At 43.4% G+C, this 26,876-nt stretch overlaps 3 protein-coding genes across 3 annotated transcripts in view; 1 reads left to right on the top strand and 2 right to left on the bottom strand.

Moving 5' to 3' along the window:
- Positions 1-3,798: 3,798 nt before the first annotated feature.
- On the bottom strand, positions 3,799-6,017 carry LOC120050326 (apolipoprotein D-like). Its single transcript, XM_038996906.1, has 4 exons — positions 5,913-6,017; positions 5,710-5,831; positions 5,452-5,537; positions 3,799-4,170 (listed from the first exon to the last, which is right to left on the bottom strand). Exons 1-4 carry the CDS (start codon positions 6,015-6,017, stop codon positions 3,944-3,946), a joined length of 540 nt encoding a protein of 179 aa, XP_038852834.1. The 3' UTR covers positions 3,799-3,943.
- Positions 6,018-10,141: 4,124 nt separating this feature from the next.
- On the bottom strand, positions 10,142-15,118 carry LOC120050325 (apolipoprotein D-like). The gene is made up of 5 exons (XM_038996905.1): positions 14,945-15,118; positions 13,859-13,973; positions 13,648-13,769; positions 13,390-13,475; positions 10,142-11,010 (listed from the first exon to the last, which is right to left on the bottom strand). The coding sequence occupies exons 2-5, from the start codon at positions 13,967-13,969 to the stop codon at positions 10,784-10,786; spliced, it is 546 nt and encodes a 181-aa protein (XP_038852833.1). The 5' UTR covers positions 13,970-13,973; positions 14,945-15,118; the 3' UTR covers positions 10,142-10,783.
- Positions 15,119-17,156: 2,038 nt separating this feature from the next.
- Positions 17,157-26,876, top strand: part of LOC120050960 (myoneurin-like) — a 29,653-nt gene continuing 19,933 nt past the window's right edge. Inside the window, exons 1-9 of the mRNA XM_038997507.1 lie at positions 17,157-17,190; positions 17,768-17,841; positions 18,067-18,322; positions 20,515-20,569; positions 20,746-20,780; positions 20,874-20,946; positions 24,054-24,212; positions 24,309-24,426; positions 26,687-26,737. Coding sequence (XP_038853435.1) covers positions 17,809-17,841; positions 18,067-18,322; positions 20,515-20,569; positions 20,746-20,780; positions 20,874-20,946; positions 24,054-24,212; positions 24,309-24,426; positions 26,687-26,737 — 780 coding nt within the window. The 5' untranslated portion in view covers positions 17,157-17,190; positions 17,768-17,808. The remainder of the gene's footprint in view (positions 17,191-17,767; positions 17,842-18,066; positions 18,323-20,514; positions 20,570-20,745; positions 20,781-20,873; positions 20,947-24,053; positions 24,213-24,308; positions 24,427-26,686; positions 26,738-26,876) is intronic.

Below are 26,876 nucleotides of genomic sequence, written 5' to 3'. Positions count from 1 at the left end.
CGCATGTTCTCTCTACTACCGCATGTTCTCTCTACTACCGCATGTTCTCTCTACTACCGCATGTTCTCTCTACTACCACACGTTCTCTCTACTACCGCACGTTCTCTCTACTACCGCACGTTCTCTCTACCACCGCACGTTCTCTCTACTACCGCACGTTCTCTCTACTACCACATGTTCTCTCTACTACCGCATGTTCTCTCTACCACCGCATGTTCTCTCTACTACCGCACGTTCTCTATACTACCTCACGTTCTCTCTACTACCTCACGTTCTCTCTACTACCTCACGTTCTCTCTACTACCTCACGTTCTCTCTACTACCACATGTTCTCTCTACTACCGCATGTTCTCTCTACTACCGCATGTTCTCTCTACTACCACATGTTCTCTCTACTACCACATGTTCTCTCTACCACCGCATGTTCTCTCTACTACCGCATGTTCTCTCTACTACCACATGTTCTCTCTACCACCGCATGTTCTCTCTACCACCGCATGTTCTCTCTACTACCGCATGTTCTCTCTACTACCGCATGTTCTCTCTACCACCGCATGTTCTCTCTACCACCGCATGTTCTCTCTACTACCGCATGTTCTCTCTACCACCGCATGTTCTCTCTACTACCGCATGTTCTCTCTACTACCACATGTTCTCTCTACTACCACATGTTCTCTCTACTACCACATGTTCTCTCTACTACCACATGTTCTCTCTACTACCACATGTTCTCTCTACTACCACATGTTCTCTCTACCACCGCATGTTCTCTCTACTACCACATGTTCTCTCTACTACCGCATGTTCTCTCTACTACCGCACGTTCTCTCTACTACCGCATGTTCTCTCTACCACCGCATGTTCTCTCTACTACCGCATGTTCTCTCTGCCACCGCACGTTCTCTCTACTACCACATGTTCTCTCTACTACCGCATGTTCTCTCTACTACCACATGTTCTCTCTACTACCACATGTTCTCTCTACTACCACATGTTCTCTCTACCACCGCATGTTCTCTCTACTACCACATGTTCTCTCTACTACCGCATGTTCTCTCTACTACCGCACGTTCTCTCTACCACCGCATGTTCTCTCTACCACCGCATGTTCTCTCTACCACCGCATGTTCTCTCTACTACCACATGTTCTCTCTACTACCACATGTTCTCTCTACTACCGCATGTTCTCTCTACTACCACATGTTCTCTCTACTACCGCATGTTCTCTCTACTACCGCATGTTCTCTCTACTACCGCATGTTCTCTCTACTACCGCACGTTCTCTCTACCACCGCATGTTCTCTCTACTACCACATGTTCTCTCTACTACCACATGTTCTCTCTACTACCGCATGTTCTCTCTACCACCGCATGTTCTCTCTACTACCACATGTTCTCTCTACCACCGCATGTTCTCTCTACTACCACATGTTCTCTCTACTACCGCATGTTCTCTCTACTACCACATGTTCTCTCTACCACCGCATGTTCTCTCTACTACCGCATGTTCTCTCTACTACCGCATGTTCTCTCTACTACCGCATGTTCTCTCTACTACCACATGTTCTCTCTACCACCGCATGTTCTCTCTACTACCGCATGTTCTCTCTACTACCACATGTTCTCTCTACCACCGCATGTTCTCTCTACTACCGCATGTTCTCTCTACTACCGCATGTTCTCTCTACTACCGCACGTTCTCTCTACCACCGCATGTTCTCTCTACTACCACATGTTCTCTCTACTACCACATGTTCTCTCTACTACCGCATGTTCTCTCTACCACCGCATGTTCTCTCTACTACCACATGTTCTCTCTACCACCGCATGTTCTCTCTACTACCACATGTTCTCTCTACTACCGCATGTTCTCTCTACTACCACATGTTCTCTCTACCACCGCATGTTCTCTCTACTACCGCATGTTCTCTCTACTACCACATGTTCTCTCTACCACCGCATGTTCTCTCTACTACCACATGTTCTCTCTACTACCACATGTTCTCTCTACTACCGCATGTTCTCTCTACTACCGCATGTTCTCTCTACCACCGCATGTTCTCTCTACTACCACATGTTCTCTCTACTACCACATGTTCTCTCTACCACCGCATGTTCTCTCTACTACCACATGTTCTCTCTACTACCACATGTTCTCTCTACTACCGCATGTTCTCTCTACCACCGCATGTTCTCTCTACCACCGCATGTTCTCTCTACTACCACACGTTCTCTCTACTACCACATGTTCTCTCTACTACCGCATGTTCTCTCTACTACCACATGTTCTCTCTACTACCGCACGTTCTCTCTACTACCGCATGTTCTCTCTACTACCACATGTTCTCTCTACTACCGCTCTACTAAAGGCTTCTCAACAGTTTTTACCCCCAAGCCATAAGACTCCTGAACAGGTAATCAAATGGCTACCCGGACTATTTGCATTGTGTGCCCCCCCCCCCCCCCCCCCACCCCTCTTTTACGCTGCTGCTACTCTCTGTTTATCATATATGCATAGTCACTTTAACTATACATTCATGTACATACTACCTCAATCAGCCCGACTAACCGGTGTCTGTATGTAGCCTCGCTACTGTATATAGCCTCGCTACTGTATGTAGCCTCGCTACTGTTATAGCCTCGCTACTGTATATAGCCTCGCTACTGTTATTTTTCACTGTCTTTTTACTGTTGTTTTCATTTCTTTACTTACCTATTGTCACCTAATACCTTTTTTGCATTGTTGGTTAGAGCCTGTAAGTAAGCATTTCACTGTAAGCTCTACACCTGTTGTATTCGGCACACGTGACAAATAAACTTTGATTTGCCAGAGGTGCTGTCTGTCTCGGGTTCAGAGGAGTCTAAAGCTCACGGAAGAAATTACGGAGTACGATGCTGTTGTAAGATCATGTGTCCCCCCCAAGAAGCATGCACACACACACACACACACACACACACACACACACACCCTTGTCACAGCCACACTTTATAGTGGCCACATCAGTACTTGCTGTTTGACTAGATGCTCAGGAGGGGGTAGCAGAGATTGTTTGTCCCAATCGCAATCTAAACACTTTTGCAGAAGAAAAGACAGTCATCAGTTTGACTTCAAAACAAAACTTTAATTACTAATATACAGACTACATGACACGTATACAGCTACACTTGTTCCCCCAGTTCCCTTACCTGTGAACATGTTTCTATGATGGGAATACTGCGTGTGTGTGTGTGTGTGTTTGCCCCTATAGGAACCGTGCCCAACCCTCAGAGAACTAACTCATGCTGTCAGCATTCTATTCATCCCACGAAGAAACCGTCACCATCGTTACATAGCTAGACATTTAATCAACCAAACTACCTTATAAACTAACAGATCTCCAACTACAGACCATAAAGTCTCTAAATATAAAATTCATGTGATAGTCTAAATGAGATGGTAGGTAGTGATATGTTGGATGGTAAGATTATAAGACCAACTGTCAGTGTATATAAACTATTATAAACTGGGTGGTTTGAGCCCTGAATGCTGATTGGCTGACAGCCGAGGTATATCAGACCGTATACCACGGGTATGACAAAACATTTATTTTTACTGCTCTAATTACGTTGGTAACCAGTTTATAATAGCAATAAGGCACCTCTGGGGTTTGTGGTATATGGCCAATATACCACGGCTAAGGGCTCTGTCCAGGCACTCCGGATGCGTCGTGCAATATACCACACCCCCTCGTGCCTTATTGATTAATTAGACACGAGAGGTGGATACTAGGTCTAGTATTTGATAGTTGTATTTCTGTCTGTAACTATAGAGGTAGGGCTAAATTACATGTGGATAGAGCATTGGGAGTAGGGGAGAAGTGTCTACGGCGTTAGGACTAGGGAAGTGGACACATAAATAACCCTTTAACCCTACAACCCTAACCGCTGACCTCTAAACCTCCATCTAGTCGCAGCCCGTTTGGTCAGTAACACTCATCTTGAAGGTGTCAATGTTTTCTTTAGCCAGCAGCTGCCTGGCGTACTCTACTTCCTCTGCAGGCAAGAAGCGGGAACGTCCCAGGATCCAGGCGTAGTCGACATGGAAAATCCTCAACACGTCAGTACAGCTGTACACCACCGCTCCACTCACATAGTCAGTACTCAGCACCCAGTACGGACTATAGGGAGTGACTGAGAGAGGTTTGGAGAGGGGGGGGGGGGGGGGGGAGAAGAGGTCGAGAGGGATAGAGATTAAGACAGACTCAGAGTCACAGGGATGATGTCATTATCAGATTAACTGCCCTCTCTCACAGGCCCTGAGTCAGAGCTGAATTCATCCAGGACAAGACCTGTGCAACAGTAGACATTCAGTAGAGACTCAATAGTCATGGTAATATAGTTGTAGAGAGTAGAGACTCGATAGAGTCCTGGAAATACAGTTATAGACAGCAAGGACTCAGTAGAGACTCAATAGAGTCTTGGGAATAGAGTTATAGACAATAGAGACTCAATAGAGTCATGGTAATATAGTTATAGACAAAGGAAACTCAGTAGAGACTTGATAGTCATGGTAATACTGTCTATAACTCTATAACTCTATTGTCTATAACTCTTACCAACCTCTCCGTCAATGTGAGCAAGACAAAGGAGCTGATCGTGGACAACAGGAAAAGGCGGTCTGAACAGACCCCCATTAACATCGACGAGGCTGTAGTGGAGCGGGTGTCCACATCACCAACAAACTATCATGGTCCAAACACACCAAGACAGTTGTGAAGAGTGCACGACAACACCTTTTCCCCCTTAGGAGACTGAAAAGATTTGGCATGGGTCCCCAGATCCTCTAAAAGTTCTACAGCTGCACCAGTACCGGAATGCCAAGTCTAGGACCAAAAGGCTCCTTAACAGCTTCTACCCTCAAGCCATAAGACTGCTGAACAATGATCAAATGGCCTCCGGATTATTTACATTGACCCCCCCCTCCATTTATTTTTTACACTGCTGTTACTCGTTGTTTATTATCTATGCATAGTCACTTCACCCATACCTACATGTACAAATTACCTCAACTAACCTGTACCCCCCAACATTGACTCGGTACTGGCACCCCCTGTATATAGCCTCGTTATTGTTATTTTATTGTGTTACTTTTTTATTATTTTTTATGTTAGTTTATTTGGTAAATATTTTCTTAACTCTTTCTTGAACTGCACTGTTGGTTAAGGGCTTATAAGTAAGCATTTCACGGTAAGGTCTACACTTGTTGTATTCGGCGCATGTGACAAATAAAGTTTGATTTGATCGAGTCATGGTAATAGACTTATAGACAGTAGAGACTCTGTAGAGTCATGGTAATAGACTTATAGACAGCAGAGACTCAGTAGAGACTTAATATAGTCATGGTAATAGACTTATAGACAGTAGAGACTTGATATAGTCATGGTAATAGACTTATATACAGTAGAGACTCACAGTAGGAGAAGCTGACTCCCAGTTTGGCTGGTTTTTTTGGGTCCTGGACCACTGCTGTCCCCTCCACAGTCCGCACCTTACCTTTACTGGAGGCAGAGATATACACTGTCACCACTTTTAGAAAAAACATGTCTATGAGAAAACTGTACTAGCTTTCAGTTCAGGGAGGACAGTCGACTTCTAAATGTCTTTGTATGAGGTAAAGTTTGACATAGTTCAGACACACTTAAACACTCACACACAGAAATAAATACTGACTAGAACTGGGAGTTGAGGACTCTGATGGTGCCGTCTCCCCTCAGAGAGTAATCGGCCTGGATGCATTTCCCTCTCTCAAAGGATGCTGGAAGTTTCGCTATCTCATACCACGTGCCCAGGTACTAATAAGGGTAGGAGAGGGGTTGTTAAAAATGTACGCTTTAAATCACAAAAAAGCTCTGTGTGTGTGTGTGTGTGTTTACCTGCTGCAGGCTGAAGTTGGGCTGGACACTGGGGGTGGGGCATGGACCCCAATGGTATGTCTGGGCGGAGACCAGAGGGAGGAGGATCCAAAATATAGGAAACATTTTTCTTATGGGAGAAGAGGAGCGATGGGGGAAGAACGGTAAAGCCGTAAGGTAGTGTACAGCTGTATGCCAATGAAGTACAGGTAACCTTGAGAACAGGTTAGCGTGAGTATCTGAAATGCTTTGCTTTACATTCCATGTTTTGTTCCTTGACATGCCATCTGAACGATTAAAGTCTGCAGGCAGACTACATGACACCTATACAGCTACACTTGTTCCTCCAGTTCCCTTCCCTATGAACATGATGGGGATTGTGTGTGTGTGTGTGTGTGTGTGTGTGTGTGTGTGTGTGTGTGTGTGTGTGTGTGTGTGTGTGTGTGTGTGTGTGTGTGTGTGTGTGTGTGTGTGTGTGTGTGTGTGTGTGTGTGTGTGTGTGTGTGTGTGTGTGTGTGTGTGTGTGTGTGTTTACCTCTATGGGAACTGTGACCAACCCTCAGAATACAAAACATACCAGCCTCAACGACCTTCCTCTTACATTGAAAAACATCTCAAAGCTGCCAGTGTGAATTAAATAGAAAGCTTTGCTCCTAAATCTCAAAGACGGGTTGTAAAAAAATACAGGTCAAAACATAGTGTCCAAAACATAATGTTATACTGTACACTTAATAATAATAATACATTTTATTAAGCAGACGCCTTTCAGGACTACATAAAGACCTACTTACTCCACTGTAGGCTAGACTAGTCTTTATTTCAATATGGTTTGTTTACATTGACAAAGGAATTCAGCCAAATGTCATCCCATGACGTCACACAGTCACTTTAAATTCCTATGTTCCAAGCATGCATCATGTTTTATATTAAGTTTAAAAAAAACTAAGTTATTTGAATATTCAACAGTTCATAATCAGTTCTTACCAGTATGCTATTAACTTTATCTCTTGAATTTCTAGACACTCAAATATGTTACATAATATATTTCTAAACAATACTTTTTCACCTTTCTAGAGACCTATAAGAGAAATGTTTCTTACCTGTGCTCTTTTTACAAACTTTATGAAGAAATAGCAACTGCACAAGTATGTATATTCAACAGAATATATTTCCTAAAGTTGCAGCGTCGCTTAAGTCTTGGGATGACAGAGTGTGTGTGTCTGTCTAAGTCGTCACAGAGTGCACCCAGCACCAGGCAGGTGATTATGAAATTGTTGTCATGAGACCGCTCCCTCTCTGGGTGCATTCTGGAGAGAGAGGGGTAGAGAGAGAGAGGGGTAGAGAGAGAGAGGGGTAGAGAGAGAGAGAGAGAGAGAGAGAGAGAGAGAGAGAGAGAGAGAGAGAGAGAGAGAGAGAGAGAGAGAGAGAGAGAGAGAGAGAATGTGTCTGTTGTGTGTTTATCAGGAGATGCCCGTCTTGTCATTTAACCGCTGATTCAGGCTTTTGTCTCCTCTTATCGTTCTGTTACTGGAAAATCACAGTGAGTTAAGCCCCATCCCAATAGTCTTTAAATTAACAAATAAAATAAATGAAATATAACTAAATTCTTTCATAAGATAATGTACAGTAGTTACAATTACTAAGCCGTGTGTGTGTTTGATTTTACTATCCTTGTTGGAACCAGAAGTCCCCAAGAATAGTAAATCAACCTTTTGCAGGTCCACATGTAGCGTGGTTCGTTCTGCGTTGTGTACTTTTAATTAGGACGCTGCCACAACTGAAGGTCTGCTAGTTGAATTATTTTTATTTGCCCTGCACACGAAGAGACAACACACATTATGTTAACCCTTGGCGCAGTCCTAGCTCTCAGGCACCTTGCTATGCCGAAGGTCAGGCAAAAGAGAGCGCTAAAAAGGAAATAACATGTGCTGCGTGCACACATTCGATGCACAACAGCACACCATACAATACCATACAAGTAAAATGATACAGAACATAATTCGGACAAAATAAAAGACATACCTGCACACGAAGAGACAACACACATTATGTCAACCCTTGGCGCAGTCCTAGCTCTCAGGCACCTGCGCGAGCACATGGACACTCACTCAAACACTGTCTCAAGTACTCACAAGGTACAATAGATACATTTTACATTTACATTTTAGTCATTTAGCAGACGCTCTTATCCAGAGCGACTTACAGTAGAGTGCATACATTTTATTACATTTTACATACTGAGACAAGGATATCCCTACCGGCCAAACCCTCCCTAACCCGGACGACGCTATGCCAATTGTGTGTCGCCCCACGGACCTCCCGGTTGCGGCCGGCTGCGACAGAGCCTGGGCGCGAACCCAGCCCAGCCTGGGCGCGAACCCAGAGACTCTGGTGGCGCAGCTAGCACTGCGATGCAGTGCCCTAGACCACTGCGCCACCCGGGAGGTGGTTGCTATGCTATGCCGAAGGTCAGGCAAAAGAGGACAATAAGGGGGTACGGAAATACAGATAACCCGCGATGGGCCAAACCAAAATATACAAAACTTTTACAATCACATATATGTACAATATTGATATGAAAAAGTGTTTGTACACCAAATAAAAACATTAACTATGCAGCTGTAATTAAATAAAAAAATACACTGAATTATTATTATTATCAAATTATTAACATCCCCTCTTGACCTGGCCTATTTGAATTGGTCCTTGTGTGCAATTTGGTGCATAATCTATTTGTATTTGTTTGTATGTAGAGGTCTGTGTGTGTGTGTCTATTTTACCTCCTTCAGGGGTGAAGGCTCTGACATCTGTAAGAGGGAGATGGGAGATGGAGTTTAGCATTCTGAAGCGTTCCAAGTATTCCATTCACAAAGACTCGATTGAGAGTCAGAAAAAATGAGAGTCCTCCTCTGAGGACTCTGGGATACCCGAAGAAACTTCCTTCCTCCTCAAATATTATTCCTCACTGGGTTTACACACACACACACACACACACACACACACACACACACACACACACACACACACACACACACACACACACACACACACACACACACACACACACACACACACACACACACAAACACACAGTGCTCTTTGTACACATGCAGCATTCAAAACAGACCTCGCCTTATGGATGCAGCAATTCTGTCCTTACTGAATAGAACAGTTAGTCATAGTTATCTGCCATCTGAGTCAGTTATCGTCAATACTGAGTACTTATTATGCCACTTTAACATGGATTACACATACAGCACTATTTACTAATTGATTTGACGTAAAATGCTTAACATCAAACCCGGCCTAACCCCACGAAGAGCAAGCAGAAGGTAACATAACGGAGGGTATCCCAGAGGTTGCTGATGATTAGTAAGAGTTAGTAATAAAACACTGCTGAGAAAGAGACTGTTCTGTGCAGCATCATTTTAATGGAGGAGGAGAGACTCACCAGTGAGTTTACAGGCAATGAGACAGAGGAAGAGAATTCGAAGCTCAACCAGCAACTTCATCCTGACTTCTGAAAACACAAACACAGAATAAGCTACTAGTAGAATAAACATACATATTAGACTCATAACACAGAGTTCACTGATAAACACTCTAAACTACACTCTAAACTACTAACTCAAAACTTTACAAAATACTCACTCTCCATCAGAATCAAAACAATAACACTAATATATTCAACACATTCAAACGTCTGTGCGCCTGGTTGTGATGAGAAGAGTCTGGTTATTTTTACCTGTGTGTGTCTTGCCAGAGGTGCTGTCTGTCTCGGGTCCAGAGGAGTCTAAAGCTCACGGCAGAAATGAGGGAACAGGACCCTGATGTAAGATCACGTGTCACCCCCAAGACACACACACACACACACACACACACACACACACACACACACACACACACACACACACACACACACACACACACACACACACACACACACACACACACACACACACACACCTCTCCCCACATACCCTTGTCACAGCCACACGCATGCACCCCTGCCCATTGCCCACATATAGCAAAAAAATGTATGTGTGTGTTTGCCTGAGGATTTTTTACTATTCTTCCACTGTCAATGGTTTGATACCCCTGCTTTATAGTGGCCACATCAGTACTTGCTGTTTGACTAGAGACTCAGGAGGGGACAGCTTGTCATCACTTGTCCCAATCGCAATCTAACCACTGTTGCAGGAGAAAAGACAGTCATCAGTTTGACTTCAAAACAAAACTTTAATTCCCAATATACAGAAACCCCATGGCTTCAATTTGAAGCCAGAGAATTGACTCATACTGTCAGCATTCTATTCATCCCATGAAGAAACCGTCACCATCGTTACATAGACATTTAATCAATCAAACTACCTTATAAACTAACAGATCTCCAACTACAGACCATAACGTTTCAAATATAAAATACATATAGTCTAAATGAGATGGTAGGTAGTGATATGTTGGATGGTAAGATTATAAGACCAACTGTCAGTGCATATAATCTATTATAATTGTGTATACCATGGGAATTATTATTTTTACTGCTCTAATTACGTTGGTAACCAGTTTATAATAGCAATAAGGCACCTCTGGGGTTTGTGGTATATGGCCAATATACCACGGCTAAGGGCTCTGTCCAGGCACTCCGGATGCGTCGTGCAATATACCACACCCCCTCGTGCCTTATTGATTAATTAGACACGAGAGGTGGATACTAGGTCTAGTATTTGATAGTTGTATTTCTGTCTGTAACTATAGAGGTAGGGCTAAATGACATGTGGATAGAGCATTGGGAGTAGGGGAGAAGTGTCTACGGCGTTAGGACTAGGGAAGTGGACACATAAATAACCCTTTAACCCTACAACCCTAACCGCTGACCTCTAAACCTCCATCTAGTCGCAGCCCGTTTGGTCAGTAACACTCATCTTGAAGGTGTCAATGTTTTCTTTAGCCAGCAGCTGCCTGGCGTACTCTACTTCCTCTGCAGGCAAGAAGCGGGAACGTCCCAGGATCCAGGCGTAGTCGACATGGAAAATCCTCAACACGTCAGTACAGCTGTACACCACCGCTCCACTCACATAGTCAGTACTCAGCACCCAGTACGGACTATAGGGAGTGACTGAGAGAGGGTTGGAGAGGGGGGAGGGAGAAGAGGTCGAGAGGGATAGAGATTAAGACAGACTCAGAGTCAGACATTATGTTTTTATCATATTAACTGTTCTTTCTCTCTGAGTCGGAGCTGAATTCATCCAGGACACTAGAGTAACAAGACCTGTGCAACAGTAGACATTCAGTAGAGACTCAATAGTTATGGTAATATAGTTGTAGAGACTCAATAGAGTCCTGGTAACAGAGTTATAGACAGTAAAGACTCGTGGTAACAGAGTTATAGACAGTAGAGACTCGATAGAGTCCTGGTAACAGAGTTATAGACAGCAAGGACTCAGTAGAGACTCAATAGAGTCTTGGGAATAGAGGTATAGACAATAGAGACTCAATAGAGTCATGGTAATATAGTTATAGACAAAGGAAACTCAGTAGAGACTTGATAGTCATGGTAATACTGTCTATAACTCTATAACTCTATTGTCTATAACTCTTACCAACCTCTCCGTCAATGTGAGCAAGACAAAGGAGCTGATCGTGGACAACAGGAAAAGGCGGTCTGAACAGACCCCCATTAACATCGACGAGGCTGTAGTGGAGCGGGTGTCCACATCACCAACAAACTATCATGGTCCAAACACACCAAGACAGTTGTGAAGAGTGCACGACAACACCTTTTCCCCCTTAGGAGACTGAAAAGATTTGGCATGGGTCCCCAGATCCTCTAAAAGTTCTACAGCTGCACCAGTACCGGAATGCCAAGTCTAGGACCAAAAGGCTCCTTAACAGCTTCTACCCTCAGCCATAAGACTGCTGAACAATAATCAAATGGCCACCGGATTATTTACATTGACCCCCCCCCCCCTCCATTTATTTTTTACACTGCTGCTACTCGCTGTTTATTATCTATGCATAGTCACTTCACCCATACCTACATGTACAAATTACTTTGACTAACCTGTACCCCTGCACATTGACTCGGTACTGGCACCCCCTGTATATAGCCTAGTTATTGTTATTTTATTGTGTTACTTTTTTATTATTTTTGACGTTAGTTTATTTGGTAAATATTTTCTTAACTCTTTCTTGAACTGCACTGTTGGTTAAGGGCTTGTAAGTAAGCATTTCACGGTAAGGTCTACACTTGTTGTATTCGGCGCATGTGACAAATAAAGTTTGATTTGATTTGATAGAGTCATGGTAATAGACTTATAGACAGTAGAGACTCCGTAGAGACTCGATTGAGTCATGGTAATAGACTTATAGACAGTAGAGACTCCGTAGAGACTCGATTGAGTCATGGTAATAGACTTATAGACAGTAGAGACTCTGTAGAGACTCGATAGAGTCATGGTAAAAGAGTTATAGACAGTAGAGACTCGATATAGTCATGGTAATACAGTTATAGACAGTAGAGACTCAATATAGTCATGGTAATAAACTTATAGACAGTAGAGACTCTGTAGAGACTCGATAGAGTCATGGTAATAGACTTATAGACAGTAGAGACTTGATATGGTCATGGTAATATAGTTATAGACAGTAGAGACTCAATAGAGTCATGGTAATATAGTTATAGACAGTAGAGACTTGATATGGTCATGGTAATATAGTTATAGACAGTAGAGACTTGATATAGTCATGGTAACAGAGTTATAGACAGTAGAGACTTGATATAGTCATGGTAACATAGTTATAGACAGTAAAGACTTGATATAGTCATGGTAATATAGTTATAGACAGTAGAGACTCAATAGAGTCATGGTAATATAGTTATAGACAGTAGAGACTTGATATGGTCATGGTAATATAGTTATAGACAGTAGAGACTCAATAGAGTCATGGTAATATAGTTATAGACAGTAGAGACTTGATATAGTCATGATAATATAGTTATAGACAGTAGAGACTTGATATGGTCATGGTAATAGAGTTATAGACAGTAGAGACTCAATAGAGTCATGGTAACATAGTTATAGACAGTAGAGACTTGATATAGTCATGATAATATAGTTATAGACAGTAGAGACTCGATATAGTCATGGTAACAAACTTATAGACAGTAGAGACTTGATATAGTCATGGTAATATAGTTATAGACAGTAAAGACTTGATATAGTCATGGTAACATAGTTATAGACAGTAGAGACTTGATATAGTCATGGTAATATAGTTATAGACAGTAGAGACTTGATATGGTCATGGTAATATAGTTATAGACAGTAGAGACTCAATAGAGTCATGGTAATATAGTTATAGACAGTAGAGACTTGATATAGTCATGGTAAAGAGTTATAGACAGTAAAGACTTGATATAGTCATGATAATATAGTTATAGACAGTAAAGACTTGATATAGTCATGGTAAAGAGTTATGGACAGTAGAGACTCACAGTAGGAGAAGCTGACCCCCAGTTTGGCTGTTTTTTTTGGGTCCTGGACCACTGCTGTCCCCTCCACAGTCCGCACCTTACCTTTACTGGAGGCAGAGATATACACTGTCACCACTTTTAGAAAAAACATGTCTATGAGAAAACCGTACTAGCTTTCAGTTCAGGGAGGACAGTCGACTTCTAAATGTCTATGTATGAGGTAAAGCTTGATATAGTTCAGACACACTTAAACACTCACACACAGAAATAAATACTGACTAGAACTGGGAGTTGAGGACTCTGATGGTGCCGTCTCCCCTCAGAGTGTAATCGGCCTGGATGCATTTCCCTCTCTCAAAGGATGCTGGAAGTTTCGCTATCTCATACCACGTGCCCAGGTACTAATAAGGGTAGGAGAGGGGTTGTTAAAAATGTACGCTTTAAATCACAAAAAAGCTCTGTGTATGTGTGTGTGTGTGTGTGTGTTTACCTGCTGCAGGCTGAAGTTGGGCTGGACACTGGGGGTGGGGCATGGACCCCAATGGTATGTCTGGGCAGAGACCAGAGGGAGAAGGAGGAGGATCCAAAATATAGGAAACATTTTTCTTATGGGAGAAGAGGAGCGATGGGGGAAGAACGGTAAAGCCGTAAGGTAGTGTACAGCTGTATGCTAATGAAGTACAGGTAACCTTGAGAACAGGTTAGCGTGACTATCTGAAATGCTTTGCTTTACATTCCATGTTTTGTTCCTTGACATGCCATCTGAACGATTAAAGTCTGCAGGCAGACTACATGACACCTATACAGCTACACTTGTTCCTCCAGTTCCCTTCCCTATGAACATGTTTCTATGATGGGGATACTGTGTGTGTGTGTGTGTGTGTGTGTGTGTGTGTGTGTGTGTGTGTGTGTGTGTGTGTGTGTGTGTGTGTGTGTGTGTGTGTGTGTGTGTGTGTGTGTGTGTGTGTGTGTGTGTGTGTGTGTGTGTGTGTTTGTTTGTTTGTTTGTTTTCCCCTATGGGAACTGTGACCAACCCTCAGAATACAAAACATACCAGCCTCAACGACCTTCCTCTTACATTGAAAAACATCTCAAAGCTGCCAGTGTGAATTAAATAGAAAGCTTTGCTCCTAAATCTCAAAGACGGGTTGTAAAAAAGTACAGGTCAAAACATAGTGTCCAAAACATAATGTTATACTGTACACTTAATAATAATAATACATTTTATTAAGCAGACGCCTTTCAGGACTACATAAAGACCTACTTACTCCACTGTAGGCTAGACTAGTCTTTATTTCAATATGGTTTGTTTACATTGACAAAGGAATTCAGCCAAATGTCATCCCATGACGTCACACAGTCACTTTAAATTCCTATGTTCCAAGCATGCATCATGTTTTATATTAAGTTTAAAAAAAACTAAGTTATTTGAATATTCAACAGTTCATAATCAGTTCTTACCAGTATGCTATTAACTTTATCTCTTGAATTTCTAGACACTCAAATATGTTACATAATATATTTCTAAACAATACTTTTTCACCACTTAGAGTTCTATAAGAGAAATGTTTCTTACCTGTGCTCTTTTTACAAACTTGAGGGAAAAATAGCAACTGCACAAGTATGTATATTCAACAGAATATATTTCCTAAAGTTGCAGCATGACTTAAGTCTTGGGATGACAGAGTCTGTGTGTCTGTCTAAGTCGTCACAGAGTGCACCCAGCACCAGGCAGGTGATTAGGAAATTGTTGTCATGAGACCGTTTCCTCTTTCGGTGCATTCTGGAGAGAGAGGGGTAGAGAGAGAGAGAAAAAGAGAGAGAAGATGCTGTCTTGTCATTTAACCGCTGATTCAGGCTTTCATCTCCTCTTATCGTTCTGTTACTGGAAAATCACAGTGAGTTAAGCCCCATCCCCATAGTCTTCAAATGAACAAACAAAAGAAAACAAATTGAATATATATTAATTATTTCATAAGATAATGTACTTATAGTTACTAAGCGTGTGTGTGCGTGTGTGCGTGCGTGTTTGGTTTTACTGTCCTTGTGGGAACCAGAAGTCCCCAAGGATAGTAAAACAAGGAAAATTCAGAGGTCCCCACAAGGAAAAGGCTATTGAAGGCTTAGGGGTTAATCTAGTTAGGTTAATAGTTAAGGTTAGAATTAGGGTTAGGAGTTAGGTTTAGGGGTTTGGGGTTAAGGTTAGGATTAGGTTAAGTGTTAGGATAGGGAAAATAGGATTTTGAATGGGAATCAAATGTTTGGTCCCAAATAGGATAGTAAAACAGACCTGTGTCTGTCTGTGGGCCTGTGTTTGTTCTGTGTTTGTGACTGGGTCCACGTCTCACCTTTGAAGAAGCTGACAACCAACATGGCTGGTTGGGAGGCGTTTTTATTTTGGCCACGCCCTCAATAGTTTGCCACCCATTGGCCCTGTGGGGAGAGGGGGAGGAGCCTAAATATAACAATAATAAATTGTAATAATGGATTTATTTTATATAGCGCTTTTCAATACAAGAATAATCTCAAAGTTGTTTTAAAAATAAAAACAAAACATAACAGGAAAATTGCTGATGCACAACCACATTTTTAAATGGCACCTTGTGTATTCTACTATTATAACGCTCAATATTAAGTTGAGAGAAAGATACTACTGGTAGCTAACCCCTTCTATCTGTGGTTGAGACCACTGGTTGAGACCAATAATATATATATATATATATATATATATATATATATATATATATATATACGCTAAATGACTAATAGAAGGCTCTGTATTGAAGACCCCGAGCCTCCATATTGGTACTCCCCCACCATTGTAAAAAGTATTTAGGAAGCTACGGAAATGCATTTATTAATGTCTACATTCATTTTTGCCACATTTATTATATTACAGACACCTTAATGCATACTTGTAAATGATATTATGTGAGCTAAAATATAACCCCCCCCCCCAAAATATATATAAATATTTGTTGATGACTAAAGTTACTGTCCCCATTACAACAACACAAATACTTAAATACATGTAATTTTGTCCTTGAAACATTTAATTGAAATACTGTAGAATTCCATTCATTTCTATGGAGGACTGCTCCTTCTGGGAAGTGCCAATATGCCCAACAGGTAGCTTCGTAGCTTCTCAATACAATACAAAGCCACAGATAGAACAATGAAACAGATATTTCACTTGAAGTATAAATGTGAAGCATCCGGTTGGCGTTTCCACTCGTAGTGAGAGGAGGCCACTGGCGAACAGTGGGAGAAGATGGAACGAGATGGATTTTGGCCGACATACTGCACATTTTCTCTTCGATTAAACATGATTAAACAATACAGTTTTCTGCTCCCAAAACTAGAATATGTTATGAACAGACTGGACTAAGTTTTGTAGACTTTACCCTTTGCTAAAAAATCGCGTTGTTTAGGAGTGCAAATGCGAATCGAGTTGTAAAACACGCGCACTTCACAGAGTAGACGTTTTTTAACGGTAATATTTTCATGTATACTAGAACGCGCCAATAGGTACTCGCTAGCGCGTGCTTGGCTCTACCCACCTCCTTGCTTGTTCTGCCCACTATGACTAATTTGTTCCCATTGGAAACGACAAGCTGTCGTCTATCTGGGTTTGGTTATAAAAATCGTTTACCTAGCGTCAGCCATCCCAATTGACTTCCTAAAACAAACAAAAAAAAAAAAACATAGGGATCAGTCCAGTGAGTCCATTGATAATGAAACCGATCAATGATTGGCTGAAGTTATAGTTGCTCGTGCGCACTGCTTTGGTGAGGGAGACGGAGGTCATAGGAGAGTAGTTGGGTAGGTAAATGAAACTGCAATAATTAGCTAGCTAGATAGGTAAAAAAAAAATGTGTCAACAAATAATTTAATCTGCCAATAATTTATTATGTCACTGTTGTTAGCTAGCTACTTGATTGAAAAATATCCATTAGCTAGCTACAGTAGCTAGTCAGTTTGCGATCCCGCTTTAGCTAAAGTTAGCTTGGTCGCTAACTAAGAAAGATAAGCAACAACATTGCTATAATACGAGCTGAAAACTGATCACATTTTCCTGTTGAAAAGGACGGACAGCTAAGTTAGCTATCTACAGTTACTACTTAGCTGAGTTTTTATTTTATTTTTTAGCTTAGTCTTTGGAGGCTTGGTTGTTAGTGTGATGGCATGGGTGATGTTTATACTGTGACGTCATAAACGCCTACATGAACTGAACCTATTTATTTGGAATTGTTTTTCAAGCTCATGAATGATCTAGCTCTCCTAGTAGATAGCTACCGACCTGTCTTTACTTCCTGACTTGTCATTTGTAACAGCACACTGTTTGAACTGATTTGATTTGAAAAAAATTTATCGTCTGAAATGGTCTGAATCTCTCAAGGGGGACAGACATTTTTAGCGGCATTGGGGCTTTGAGGGAGAATGCTGCGCAGGACCGTCTCCTTCCCCATTGAGGTAATATAGCTAGAATTCGTTCATATTGTGCCAACACAAAAATAAAAAATAGTATATTGCTTTGGCAACATTGGGTTATTTCAGTTTCATGTCAATAAAGCTCACCTGAATACTGTACTAGTAGTCTGCCATTTATCTTAACAGCCATGTATTTGTTAGCACGTTCAGAGATGTGTATGTAGGCGTAAAGCCTTTCAAGATTAAGTTGTTGTGGTTCTAATGTAGGTGGGGCGGCTGCAGCAGCTGGGTCTATTGGACTATGCCTCCCACGGTGTGACATCATGCTCGGTGCTCGACCTCCCGTCTCTCCACCGAGGTCACCAGGGTTCACGACAACGGGAGGATGAGTGGCAGGGCCGGTACCAGGGGCCTGCCGAGGCTGGCCAATGGGAGGATGAGCGGCAGGGCCGGTACTGTGGGCCTGCCGAGGCTGGCCAATGGGAGGATGACGGTGGGTTAGTGGTCACACCCTCTTCTAATGGTGAGTACCGACTCGTAGAACAATATACAATTTTGTCCAATTTTGATTATTTACCTTCTCAGCTCAGCTCAGAGAGTGGGAAGTGGGGTGGAACTGGGGTCTCAGCTCAGAGAGTGGGAATTGGGGTGGAACTGGGCTCTCGGTTGTGAGAGTGGGAAGTGGGGTGGAATTGGGCTCTCGGTTGGGAGAGTTGGAAGTGGTGGTGGAACTGTAGTCTCAGCTCAGAGAGTGGGAAGTGGGGTGGAACTGGGGTCTCAGCTCAGAGAGTGGGAAGTGGGGTGGAACTGGGGTCTCAGCTCAGAGAGTGGGAAGTGGGGTGGAACTGGGCTCTCAGTTGTGAGAGTGGGAAGTGGGGTGGAACTGGGGTCTCGGTTGTGAAAGTGGGAAGTGCGGTGGAACTGGAGTCTCAGCTCAGCTCAGAGAGTGGGAAGTGGGGTGGAACTGGGGTCTCAGCTCAGAGAGTGGGAAGTGGGGTGGAACTGGGGTCTCAGCTCAGAGAGTGGGAAGTGGGGTGGAACTGGGCTCTCGGTTGTGAGAGTGGGAAGTGGGGTGGAACTGGGCTCTCGGTTGTGAGAGTGGGAAGTGGGGTGGAACTGGGCTTTCGGTTGTGAGTGTGGGAAGTGGGGTGGAACTGGGGTCTCAGCTCAGAGAGTGGGAAGTGGGGTGGAACTGGGGTCTCAGCTCAGAGAGTGGGAAGTGGGGTGGAACTGGGGTCTCAGCTCAGCTCAGAGAGTGGGAAGTGGGGTGGAACTGGGCTCTCGGTTGTGAGTGTGGGAAGTGGGGTGGAACTGGAGTCTCAGCTCAGAGAGTGGGAAGTGGGGTGGAACTGGGCTCTCGGTTGTGAGAGTGAGAAGTGGGGTGGAACTGGAGTCTCAGCTCAGAGAGTGGGAAGTGGGGTGGAACTGGGCTTTCGGTTGTGAGTGTGGGAAGTGGGGTGGAACTGGGGTCTCAGCTCAGAGAGTGGGAAGTGGGGTGGAACTGGGCTTTCGGTTGTGAGTGTGGGAAGTGGGGTGGAACTGGGGTCTCAGCTCAGAGAGTGGGAAGTGGGGTGGAACTGGGCTCTCGGTTGTGAGAGTGAGAAGTGGGGTGGAACTGGAGTCTCAGCTCAGAGAGTGGGAAGTGGGGTGGAACTGGGCTCTCGGTTGTGAGAGTGAGAAGTGGAGTGGAACTGGAGTCTCAGCTCAGCTCAGAGAGTGGGAAGTGGGGTGGAACTGGGCTCTCGGTTGTGAGAGTGGGAAGTGGGGTGGAACTGGGCTTTCGGTTGTGAGTGTGGGAAGTGGGGTGGAACTGGGGTCTCAGCTCAGAGAGTGGGAAGTGGGGTGGAACTGGGGTCTCAGCTCAGAGAGTGGGAAGTGGGGTGGAACTGGGCTCTCGGTTGTGAGAGTGAGAAGTGGGGTGGAACTGGAGTCTCAGCTCAGAGAGTGGGAAGTGGGGTGGAACTGGGCTTTCGGTTGTGAGTGTGGGAAGTGGGGTGGAACTGGGGTCTCAGCTCAGAGAGTGGGAAGTGGGGTGGAACTGGGCTTTCGGTTGTGAGTGTGGGAAGTGGGGTGGAACTGGGGTCTTAGCTCAGAGAGTGGGAAGTGGGGTGGAACTGGGCTCTCGGTTGTGAGAGTGAGAAGTGGGGTGGAACTGGAGTCTCAGCTCAGAGAGTGGGAAGTGGGGTGGAACTGGGCTCTCGGTTGTGAGTGTGGGAAGTGGGATGGAACTGGGCTTTCGGTTGTGAGAGTGAGAAGTGGAGTGGAACTGGAGTCTCAGCTCAGCTCAGAGAGTGGGAAGTGGGGTGGAACTGGGCTCTCGGTTGTGAGAGTGGGAAGTGGGGTGGAACTGGGCTTTCGGTTGTGAGTGTGGGAAGTGGGGTGGAACTGGGGTCTCAGCTCAGAGAGTGGGAAGTGGGGTGGAACTGGGGTCTCAGCTCAGAGAGTGGGAAGTGGGGTGGAACTGGGGTCTCAGCTCAGAGAGTGGGAAGTGGGGTGGAACTGGGGTCTCAGCTCAGAGAGTGGGAAGTGGGGTGGAACTGGGCTCTCGGTTGTGAGAGTGGGAAGTGAGGTGGAACTGGGTCTCAGCTCAGAAGTGGGAAGTGAGGTGGAACTGGGCTCTTGAGGTGTCAACCATGCAGTAGTAGGCAGATTCATTGACAGATCAGGGATGTATGTGTAACACATGGTCCCTCCTCTTTCCTGTCCCCTGTCTAGGTAGCACCAGGGGACCCAGATGGAGGGATATGTATGCCAGCTCAGACCAGCTAAGGTGAACATACACACACACACACACACACACACACACACACACACACACACACACACACACACACACACACACACACACACACACACACACACACACACACAGTTATAGCCATAACCTTCATCTATCTGCTCAAATCTATGTGTTCACACATTTCGCTGCTCTGTGTGTGCGTTTAGGTCAGACTCAGTGGAAGATGGCTATGATTATGAAGGTGAGTTTTTCATTGGTTATTGGCTGCTCTTTACGACCAATTCAAAGGTGTGTGTGTGTGTGTGTCTGTTTTGATGTTTTGTGCGTGTTTCAGAGGGGAAGCAGAATGATGAGTCTGTCAGGCTGTACGTGTCAGAGGAGGAGAGAATCCTCAACTCTGCAGACCTGTAAGTGCCTTACACCCAGACAACTCCTAGCAAATCAAATTGTATTTGTCACATGTGCCGAATACAACAGGTGTAGACGTTTATGTGAAATGCTTACTTACGAGCCCTTTCCCAACAATGCACAGTTAAAAAGTAAGAAAAATTTGCTACAAAAATAAAGGAAAGAGTTACACAATAAAATTACAACCAGGGTATATACAAGGAGTAACAGTACCAATGTGCAGGGGTACGAGGTAGTTGAGGTGATTGAGGTAATATGTACATGTAGGTAGGGGTAAACATGACTAGGCAATCAGGATATATAATAATCAAATCAAACTTTATTTGTCACATGCGCCGAATACAACAAGTGTAGACCTTACCATTAAATGCTTACTTACAAGGCCTTAACCAACAGTGCAGTTCAAGAAGAGTTCCAGATTTTTTAAACCAAATGAAAGTAAAAAATTATTTAAAAGTAACACAATAAAATAACAATAACGAGGCTATATACAGGGGGCACCGGTACCGAGTCAGTGTGCGGGGGTACAGGTTAGTTGAGGTAATTTGTACATGTAGGTAGGGGTGAAGTGACTATGCATAGATAAAAAATAAAAAAGCTGAGATAATAAGCAGAGTAGCAGCAGCTTATGTGAAAGCGTGTCTGTGGCTTCAATATGTGTGCGTGTGAGAGTGTATGTAGGTGTGTGTTGGAGTGTCAGTGTAGAATGGGTATAGTCCAGTCTAGAGGTCGACCGATTATGATTTTTCAACGCCAATACCGATACCGATTATTGGAGGACCAAAAAAAAGCCGATACCGATTGATCGGCCGATTTTTAAAAATGTATTTGTAATAATGACAATTACAACAATACTGAATGAACACTTATTTTAACTTAATATAATATATCAATAAAATCTATTTAGCCTCAAATAAATAATGAAACATGTTCAATTTGGTTTAAATAATGCAAAAACAAAGTGTTGGAGAAGAAAGTAAAAGTGCAATATGTTCCATGTAAGAAAGCTAACGTTTAAGTTCCTTGCTCAGAACATGAGAACATATGAAAGCTGGTGTTTTTTTTAACGTGAGTCTTCAATATTCCCAGGTAAGAAGTTTTAGGTTGTAGTTATTATAGGAATTATAGGGCTATTTCTCTCTATACGATTTGTATTTCATATACCTTTGACTATTGGATGTTCTTATAGGCACTTTAGTATTGCCAGTGTAACAGTATAGCTTCCGTCCCTCTCCTCGCTCCTACCTGGGCTCGAACCAGGAACACATCGACAACAGCCACCCTCGAAGCAGCGTTACCTATGCAGAGCAAGGGGAACAACTACTCCAAGTCTCAGAGCGAGTGACGTTTGAAACGCTATTAGCGTGCACCCCGCTAACTAGCTAGCCATTTCACATCGGTAACACCAGCCTAATCTCGGTAGTTGATAGGCTTGAAGTCATAAACAGCGCAATACTTGAAGCATTGCGAAGAGCTGCTGGCAAACGCACGAAAGTGCTGTTTGAATGAATGCTTACGAGCCTGCTGGTGCCTATCATCGCTCAGTCAGACTGCTCTATCAAAGCCTAGACTTAATTATAACATAATAACACACAGAAATACGAGCCTTTGGTCATTAAATTGGTCGAATACGGAAACTATCATTTCGAAAACAAAACGTTTATTCTTTCAGTGAAATACGGAACCGTTCCGTATTTTATCTAACGGATGGCATCCATAAGTCTTGCTGTTACATTGTACAACCTTCAATGTTATGTCATAATTCTGTACTATTCTGGCAAATTAATTACGGCCTTTGTTAGGAATAAATGGACTTCACATAGTTCGCAATGAGCCAGGCGGCCCAAACTGCTGCATATACCCTGACTGCTTGCACGGAACGCAAGAGAAGTGACAATTTCCCTAGTTATTAGAAATTCATGTTAGCAGGCAATATTAACTAAATATGCAGGTTTAAAAATATATACTTGTGTATTGATTTTAAAGAAAGGCATTGATGTTTATGGTTAGGTACATTGGTGCAACAACAGTGCTTTTTTCACAAATGCGCTTGTTAAATCATCACCGTTTGTCGAAGTAGGCGCATCGATTATATGCAACGCAGGACACGCTAGATAAACTAGTAATATCATCAACCATGTGTAGTTAACTAGTGATTATGATTGATTGATTGTTTTTTATAAAATAAGTTTAATGCTAGCTAGCAACTTACCTTGGCTTCTTGCTGCCCTCGCGTAACAGGCACCTCGTGGAGTGCAATGTAAGGCAGGTGGTTAGAGCGTTGGACTAGTAACTGGAAGGTTGCAAAAACAAATCCCCGAGCTGACAAGGTAAAAATCTGTCGTTCTGCCCCTGAACAAGGCAGTTAACCCACCGTTCCTAGGCCGTCATTGAAAATAAGAATGTGTTCTTAACTGACTTGCCTAGTTAAATAAAGGTGTAAAAAAACGATTGTTATGAAAACTTCAAATCGGCCCTAATTAATAGGACATTCCGATTAATCGGTCGACCTCTAGTCCAGTCAGTGTACATAGAGACAGTGCAAAGGGGGGGGGGGGGGGGGGGGCAATGCAAATAGTCCGGGAAGCAATTTGATTAACTGTTCAGCAGTCTTATGGCTTGGGGAAAGAAGCTGTTAAGGAGCCTTTTGGTCCCAGACTTGGCGCTCCGGTACCGCTTGCCGTGCGGTAGCAGAGAGAACAGTTTATGGCTTGGGTGGTTAAAGTCGTTCACTATCTTTAGGGCCTTCCCTCTGACACCGCCTGGTATAGAGGTCCTGGGTGGCAGGGAGCTTGGCCCCAGGGATGTACTGGTCCGTACCCACTACCCTCTGTAGCGCTTTGCGGTCGGATGCCAAGCAGTTGCCATACCAGGAGGTGATGCAGCCAGTCAAGATGCTTTCAATGGTGCAGCTGTAGAACCTTTTGAGGATCTGAGGGCTCATGGCAAATTTTTTCAGCCTCCTGAGGGCGAAGAGGCTTTGTCGTGCCCTCTTCACAACTATGTTGGTGTGTTTAGACCATGATAGGTCCTTCGTGATCTGGACATCAAGGCTGTTGTGATAGAAGTTTGTGTACTTACCACTTTCTAACTTATGTGTTTGTAGGAGTTCAGAGGAGAGGCGTGATGTTCTAGCAGAGTTGGTGTATTCCCGAAGCAGACTGAAGCAATTGAACTCAGAGCTGCAGAGAACAGTAGAGGTAGCCGATGACAACAACACACTGCTACGCACCGAGAACACTGCCCTGCGCAACCAAGTCAAAGGGTAACCATATTAGCAACCACACACACTGCCCTGCACAACCAAGTCAAATGTAACCATCAATCAGTCAGGCTGTTCATCATTATTTGTGTTTGTCAGGATGAAGCAGTCGATTCATGATGCAGAGCAGCTGATGGATGAGCTGGAGGAGATCCGGAGCCTATTGGTTGAGAAAGACGATGCTACGGGCAACCTGGAGGCCTACATCAAACAACTGGTGGTTAACCAGGAAGTGGTGTACAGCAATAGTAAACAAACCATCAGTGGAGGCTGCTGAGGGGAGGATGGCTCATAATAATGTCTGAAACGGAGCAAATGGAATGGCATCAAACACATGGAAACCATATGTTTGATGTATTTGATACATACATGATTCCGTTCCAGCCATTACTACGAGCCCATCCTTCCCAATTAAGGTCCCACCAACCTCCTGTGGAAACCATATATATATATATATATATATTAGAGGGGCGGCAGGTAGTCTAGTGGTTAGAGTGTTGGGCCAGTAACCGAAAGGTTGCTGGATCAAATCCCAGAGCTGACGAGGTAAAAATCTGTCGTTCTGCCCCTAAGCAAGGCAGTTAACCCATTGTTCCCCGGGCACGAAGATGTGGATTTCGATTAAGGCAGCCCACCTCACCTCTGATTGAGGGGTTGGGTTAAATGCGGAAGACACATTTCAGTTGACACATTTCACAACTGACTAGGTCCCTATATATACAGTTGAAGTTGGAAGTTTACATACACCTTAGCCAAATACATTCAAGCTCAGTTTTTCACAATTCCTGACATTTAATCCTAGTAAAAATTCCCTGTCGTAGGTCAGTGAGAATCACTTTATTTTAAGAATGTGAAATGTCAGAATAGTAGTAGAGAAAATGATTTATTTCAGCTTTTATTTCTTTCGTCACATTCCCAGTGGGTCAGATGTTTACATACACTCAATTAGTATTTGGTAGCATTGCCTTTAAATTGTTTAACCTGGGTCAAAGGTTTCGGGTAGCCTTCCACAAGCTTCCCACAATAAGTTGGGTGAATTTCGGCCCATTCCTCCTGACAGAGCTGGTGTAACTGAGTCAGGTTTGTAGGCCTCCTTGCTCGCACACGCTTTTTCAGTTCTGCCCACACATTTTCTATAGGATTAAGGTCAGGGCCTTGTGATGGCCACTCCAATACCTTGACTTTGTTGTCCTTAAGCCATTTTGTCACAACTTTGGAAGTATGCTTGAGGTCATTGTCCATTTGAAAGACCCATTTGCAACCAAGCTTGAACTTCCTGACTGATGTCTTGAGATGTTGCTTCAATATATCCACATCATTTTTCTTACCTCATGATGCCATCTATTTTGTGAAGTGCACCAGTCCCTCCTGCAGCAAAGCATCCCCACAACATGATGCTGCCACCCCCGTGCTTCACGGTTGGGATGGTGTTCTCCGGCTTGCAAGCCTCCCCCTTCTTCCTCCAAACATAATGATGGTCATTATGGCCAAACAGTTCTATTTTTGTTTCATCAGACCAGAGGACATTTCTCCAAAAAGTACGATATTTGTTCCCATGTGCAGTTGCAAACCGTAGTCTGGCTTTTTTATGGTGGTTTTGGAGTGGTGGCCTCTTCCTTGCTGAGCGGCCTTTCAGGTTATGTCGATATAGGACTCGTTTGGATATAGATACTTTTGTACCTGTTTCCAGCATCTTCTCAATGTCCTTTGCTGTTGTTCTGGGATTTATTCGCACTTTTCGCACCAAAGTACGTTCATCTCTAGGAGGCACAATGCATTTCCTTCCTGAGCGGTATGACGGCTGCGTGGTCCCATGGTGTTTATACTTGCATACTATTGTTTGTACAGATGAACGTGGTACCTTCAGGCATTTGGAAATTGCTCCCAAGGATGAATCAGACTTGTGGAGGTCTACAATACTTTTTATGAGGTCTTGGCTGATTTCTTTTGATTTTCCCACAATGTCAAGCAAAGCGGCACTGAGTTTGAAGGTAAGCCTTGAAATACATCCACAGGTACACCTCCAATTGACTCAAATTTTGTCAATTAGCCTATCAGAAGCTTCTAAAGCCATGACATAATTTTCAGGATTTTTCCAAGCTGTTTAAAGGCACAGTCAACTTAGTGTATGTAAACTTCTGACCCACTGGAATTGTGATACAGTAAGTGAAATAATCTGTCTCTAAACAATTGTTGGAAAAATTACTTGTGTCATGCACAAAGTAGATGTCCTAACCGACTTGCCGTTTCTTGTTAGCAAGAAATTTGTGGAGTGGTTGAAAAACGAGTTTTAATGACTCCAACCTAAGTGTGAACTTCAACTGTATATATATGACAAATAAACCACCCAACTGAACACACCTGATTTGACCAATCACCTCACCAACTGAGCTAATTGGTAAATGTGAAGTAACTTGGAAAGAAAGTATTGATAAAATGGTGAGAAATACAATGGTTTTCATCCCTTGTTCCGGCAGGAGAAAGAGAAGGAGATTTTGGAGGACCAGATCGAAACCATCGGCAGTGAGGTATGATGACCTAACCCTTGACCCTGTTAGAACAGACAAACTGAACGTTTCACTGGCCAGCCAATATGGAGGCATAATACACATTGTTGTCAAAACATAACAGAACGTTTCTATTCTATTCTCTCTCGTTCTGTCTATC

The sequence above is a fragment of the Salvelinus namaycush genome, chromosome 7 (assembly GCF_016432855.1).
Source record: "Salvelinus namaycush isolate Seneca chromosome 7, SaNama_1.0, whole genome shotgun sequence".
Classification (NCBI taxonomy): Eukaryota; Metazoa; Chordata; class Actinopteri; order Salmoniformes; family Salmonidae; genus Salvelinus; species Salvelinus namaycush.
This window is presented reverse-complemented; position numbering and strand designations above follow the sequence as displayed.